This window comes from Sinocyclocheilus grahami, unplaced genomic scaffold, assembly GCF_001515645.1.
Source record: "Sinocyclocheilus grahami isolate Dianchi unplaced genomic scaffold, SAMN03320097.WGS_v1.1 scaffold285.1, whole genome shotgun sequence".
Classification (NCBI taxonomy): Eukaryota; Metazoa; Chordata; class Actinopteri; order Cypriniformes; family Cyprinidae; genus Sinocyclocheilus; species Sinocyclocheilus grahami.
Window position 1 is genome coordinate 529,110 of NW_015505464.1, and position 6,200 is coordinate 535,309.

At 35.8% G+C, this 6,200-nt stretch overlaps 1 protein-coding gene across 1 annotated transcript; it reads left to right on the top strand.

Annotated features, from left to right (window-relative positions):
* The first annotated feature begins 1,482 nt into the window (after nt 1-1,482).
* Nucleotides 1,483-5,934, top strand: LOC107600526 (uncharacterized). The gene is made up of 3 exons (XM_016292460.1): nt 1,483-1,539; nt 1,649-2,836; nt 5,449-5,934. The coding sequence occupies exons 1-3, from the start codon at nt 1,500-1,502 to the stop codon at nt 5,928-5,930; spliced, it is 1,710 nt and encodes a 569-aa protein (XP_016147946.1). The 5' UTR covers nt 1,483-1,499; the 3' UTR covers nt 5,931-5,934.
* The last annotated feature ends 266 nt before the right edge of the window (nt 5,935-6,200 follow it).

The following is a 6,200-nucleotide window of genomic DNA, read 5'->3' on the forward strand; positions in this document are numbered from 1 at the left end:
ACTCTGATTGGTTTATTGCACGTTATGCCCAAAAAACACCCATTACTCATTAAGAGCATAGGGACAACCCGTTTAGACCGGGCGCGCCGAGCGTTTTCCCGTAGTTACTAGCAAAAGTGGATTCGGACACGCCCGGAGTGCACCTGCGCAGTGCGCTTTAAACCATGCGCTTAGATCGTAGGGCCCCTTGACTTGTTCAGATAAACTCACACTGTGATGTTTAAATGTTAAAAGAACAATTATAAACTAAACGGATTTCTCTGCTGCAGTTCTCTGCTCTTTATTATCAAAACCTTTTGAAAATGGTTGCTTCTTGCTATAATGGTTGCTTCTTGCTGTTTTTTTTTTTTGAGGCAGGTTTGAGGCAGTTAATGCAAAGTTGTAAAAAGAGCGTGCATTTTGAATGACAAATATGCTATAAATGAAACACGACACGGTGTGATTTGGTTCAGTGAGAAGGCTGTGATACGCTTATGAGGTAAGAATATCTTTATGTGAAGCTCACCGATAGATTTTAGAGGTGTACAACGGTCATAAATCCAATGAAGGATGACAACATGTCATGCTGAATGTGTACATGATGTTGTTTTATAGTGATTTATTGATTTTAATAAAATAACCCGTATTAAAGTACATGATGCATTACTAAAACTAAGATTTTTTTAGAAAATAATTATAAAAACAGAAATAGAGCTAGTAGTGTATAAGAAGTTATGATTGTACGCTGTTTACCCTGCCTGGGAGAAAAAATAACTAGTTTATATTAATTAAGCATTTAAAAGTATGATGTTTAGGTTTATAGGTTGATACTATTGACAGTGCTTAATTATAATAATTAATATCAGTGCTTAACAATATTCACGAATACTGAAGAAACTGCTGTATGTCAAAAATGTAAGCATTACATTTACATTTAAATTGTGATGTGAAGTTTTTTGTCTTAAAATGATAAGTTACTCTTGTGAGTTCATATGTGTGAGCTGGCATGATGTTTTTTTTTGTGTTGTTCATTTGTTGTGGCCTGTCAATGCGCTTTGTACATTTCATTAGATTAATTGCATAATTTAAAACCATGTAAATAAAGAGAACAATTTGCATGGAAAGTTTTTAAGTTGACACAATTTAGAATAACATTCTAAATTTAATTGTCACTGTGATGGCAGATTTAAAGTCACGGCAACTTGATAGTTTAAGTTTAGGAAATGTAAAAAAACAAAAAAACAACAACAATAAAACATGCAAACTGTTGCCTTCATTTTTTTTCTTTTTCTAAGTACACTAAAAAAAATTCACTGCAGCAAATATATACTGATATAAAAAGAAGCACACAAATTGAAATGATTTACAAATCTATAAAACATGCAGTGTGGTGTAAAATGGTGTCAAGTGAAAATTGTATATTGCAAAATATAAAACATTATTTTATATGACTGACACATGGGTCTCATGGATTGTTTCTTTTCTTTTTCAAAACACAGACTAAAATCAGGACGAAAATCATGTTGACTATTCTTCTGATCACGGCAATGATTGGCCAAGGTAAAACATGCGTCATTAGTTCTTTCTAAATAGATCCATTCTTCATATGTTGCTGTTTTTGTCCTCTCTATGTTCTGTTGACATGATGTCGATATCCATGATTTAACAGGTCAGTCATGGGACAGCTATGGAACAAGCTTCATCACAGTATTCCCAGAAAACATAGCCTTCTACTATCCACGTACTCCAGTCAATACTCTCAGTATCACTGCTCTCTTTCCCGACACCAAGGTGAATGTCTTGGTCTCAGAGGTATCGACATACTCAGACACACTGCCAGCAGGAAAGCCCGTAAATGTGACCCTGCCACTGGGTACTGAGGAATACCACCTTGGTTCTACTTCTCAGACTGTCAGAGTCAGCAGCACGGGGCTCATCGTGGTGCAATCAATCAGCAAGAAAGGAGACAGTGTGCAAACTAATGTTGTTCAGCCTCAGAAAAATCACGGTACGTTGTATACCATCCCCTCACTGAATTACAGCCAGATGCTTAATACTTTTTATCAGTCAGCAAGAAACGTCAGCAAGAGATACAGCTCTTTCAGGCTGGTTATTATCAATGGAGAATATTTTATTATATATGTCACAATTGTAAAACTGGCTAAAAATAAGACCTACACGCTCAATCCCTTCACCGCTCTCCAGCTCCAAACTGACGGGACAGAAATTGCAGTTTATTCTGATAATAAATTGGCTGTGATGCTGACCCATCCTTGTGTAGAAACGGAAGAATGCAGATGCAACATGGTGCTGAACCAACTTTATCCCGACAGACTGCAGGATAGCAGATTCGTCGTACCCTCAATACTCAAGACCAGCAACTTTTGGCTGCATGTGACGTCCTCAGTGAAAACCAACGTCAGTGGCGGTGATCTAGAATTGAGTACTGTGAATGCCTATTCCTCAAAACTCCTATCCCTTCCATCTCTGCAGTTTGAATCCCAGTTCATCAACACATCTTTTCCTGCTTCCCTCCAGCTTGTCGGTCCAGGCATCATCGTTGAACTGATCTCACAATATATGTTCTCTGCGTGCTACCTAGTGCCTGTCAGCTCGACAGATGCCAAGGCCTTAATCATATCAGAGACAAACTACAGGGATAGTGTGTATGTAGATGGTGATTTGCTTTTATCCTCTGCATGGAGCACCATCGCCAATTCGGTGTACTCATCGGTGTTAGTGCCTCTTGACGCCACGCACGTCATCTGGCATCCATCCACAAAGATAGCCGTGTACGTGTTTGAGAAGAGCACACATGTGTATGGAGGCCCAGCTATTCCTTTAAGCGAAAATCCAGGTAAGAAATGTATCTGGTGATGGTGATGTCAGGTACGCTAATAATTGTTCTTTTTGTATTATGTAGTGTGTTATTCTAACATCAAAACAAGTGTGTGAAATCATGAGTTCATTCAGAAAATGAAAATCTGTCATTGCATTAGTTTCTATATTGGTTTTGAAGGTTCCATTAAGAATCTTTAACATCCATGGAATCTTTCCATTTGGCAAAAGATTCTTCACATTAAGAAAAATGTTTTTTTTTTAAAGATCTGTTCACTTGAAGGTTTTTTAGGGAACCCAAAATAGTTGGCCTTGCTGTGAAAACGTGTTTTTGAAATCTTTTTTGTTTCAAACCTCTATGACTTTCTTTAAAATATTTTGAAAAATGCTTTAGTGTCTTGTGTACATATAATGAAAGTCATTGTGGTCCAGTGTTGTTTTGGCCCCTGTTGTCATTCATTGTAAGGACAAAAACAGTTCTTCTAAATATAGATTTTTGTTATTGTCCAAAGAAAGAAAGTCATATAGAACATGGAATGAAATGAGAGTGAGTAAATTATGACATCTTTCATTTTTTTAATAGGGGGAATTGGGCTAGTTATCACATTACTATTTCTAAAAAGTTAGATTTTTTTTCTGTACACACACCTTGTTATATTTCCACTGTTATCGCACATGAAAAAGTTCATAGTTCATTGAATGCTGACTCAATGGCAAATCACGTTTTCACAATCAAAACCTCCCATTAACAGAGCCATTAAAGATTTTTCAGCGAAAACAGTTCATCAACAGCAAAAAGTAGAACTTAACATACAAAACCCATTGTTTTTGCTAACAGCACTTGTAATTAATAAAATACATAAAATATTATATGTGACAACATGCCCTTATCTACACTTGGCATAAGAGCAAAGTTAAACCTTTTGGTTAAAATCTGCCATAGTTAACACTATCCTGAACGTGTACTAGTGTGGTTTTATTGTGTTCACTTGTTTACTCAGGAATTAAAGCTAAAATATGCTAATATTGGAATTTGGATATGTACAGGTGCATCTCAATAAATTAGAATGTCGTGGAAAAGTTCATTTATTTCAGTAATTCAACTCAAATTGTGAAACTCGTGTATTAAATCAATTCAATGCACACAGACTGAAGTAGTTTAAGTCTTTGGTTCTTTTAATTGTGATGATTTTGGCTCACATTTAACAAAAACCCACCAATTCAACAAATTAGAATGTATTTTACGTAAAATGTGGTTCTATAAAACGTACAATACTGACGTATTTTCAGTATTTTAACGTACAAAACTGACGTATTGACGACACCTAAAAATGAATCCTTATGAATATTGAAATCGCGGCATGAATTTTATTAGTTTTTAGTTGCCATATTAATTACCTTGTTTTCAATTGCATTATTAAATTGTTTACTTATGAAATTGTAACATTTTGTTTTGTTGTGAAAATATTTCCAAGAATATGCCTACATGATGTTAAACACGACTTCACTTTAAACCTTAAAATAAATAACATTTCTGCAATCGTTTAACCTTTACTTGTCATATGTTTACTTTGATTGTCATGGGCCACAAAAGGCGTTTTCTCCGACATGCTGTGACTGACAATAGAACTATAAAATACACCAAAAACGCAACATAATTGCGAAATGAAACAATTTTATTAGTGCGCTGTAATCCAAATCTTCCGAATCCATACGACTGCGAGGAACAGACCCAAATCCAAGCCTTTATTCAGCGATCTGCTTTCTTCTCCATCCCGAGCAGCGAGTCCAGTGACCGTGAGCAGCAAAGCCCGCGCTTACTGACGCGCTCTGGGCCAACAATTCACTAAAAATGTTTTTTTATTGGTCTTATGAAGTATTCTAAATTGTTGAGAATTGGTGGGTTTTTGTTAAATGTGAGCCAAAATCATAACAATTAAAAGAACCAAAGACTTAAACTACTTCAGTCTGTGTGCATTGAATTGATTTAATACACGAGTTTCACAATTAGAGTTGAATTACTGAAATAAATGAACTTTTCCACGACATTCTAATTTGAGATGCACCTGTAAATTGAGAAAAATTATTCCAATTTATGGCAGTATTGTACAAAAAGTTTTCAAAGTTAGCTTACAAAACCACTGCTAATGAAAACACATTAGTGTAATTGGATTTTTTTCTTGAGTTTAGCAACTACACTCTTAAAAATAAAGATCCATAAAGAACCAACATTTTGTAAGTAACTAAGAAAAAATTATTCACTCTTAAGAATATATGTTGCAAAAGTTGGTTTTCACAGTGATACCATAAGAATCATTCTGGGCTCCCCTTAGTGTGAAGAAAATGTTATAGTATAATGAAACTTTTTCCACTATAAATAATCTTGTGCAATGGAAATGTTCCATGGATGTCAAAGGTTCTTCATGGAACCACATATGCCAATGAAGAACCAGAATTTTTAAGAGTGTTCTTTTAGTAACTGTTCACTTAAAGGTTCTTTGGGGAACCAAATATGGTTCTTCTGTGGCATCACTACCAAAAAAAAAAAACCTTTTTGGAAACTTTATTGTTGAGAGTGTACACTTCTTATGTACTCACTCAAATATTAGTGTTGTGTTTGTGTGCATTTAGACTCTTTAGGCTGTGCATTGGTTCCTTCTAAGTTTGACATCATCGTCACACCTCAAACCTGGCCTGAATCCCATCAGTACTGTAAGCTCATAAGTGACGAGCTATTCAGTCCCAGCAATGAAGCGGCTCATGCGGAGATGGCTAGCATTCTGAGTAATGACCATAAGAATGAGAGGTTCTGGATCGGCGTGCGTCGCAGTCTGCTGAAGTTAGACTGGTACCGGCAGAAGGGTAACAGCTCACACAACTTGTCATACACGCGGTGGGGAAACGGGGAGCCAGGTGTTGCTGTGAACGGCATGTGTGCTTCAGTATTCCCAAACCCAAGCATGGATTTCCAATGGGAAACTATACACTGCTGTACTCTACTGAAGTCTATCTGCTACACAAGGGCTCAGCACTTTTCTCTGTACATTCCGATCTCAGATGAGATGTCAGATGAGACGGATAATAATTCTAATGTTCCAAAAAAGAACGTTTAATAATAAAAACTGGCCAAAGAAAACAACTGGCCAGAATTTAGTTTATAATTTATAGCTGTATACATCATTAAATTATATACTGCTAATATACAAACTTCATTAACCCTCATGTTGTGTTCCACCCAGAGAGGATATTATTTTTCCCGAAAATGCTTGTTAATGTTATCGCATTAGACTAAAACCTACTGATTTTGCTCACACAGGGTATAACTACTTCTCCAAAAAAAAAAAAAAAAAAAAAATAATATAAAATTTTATATATATATTAAT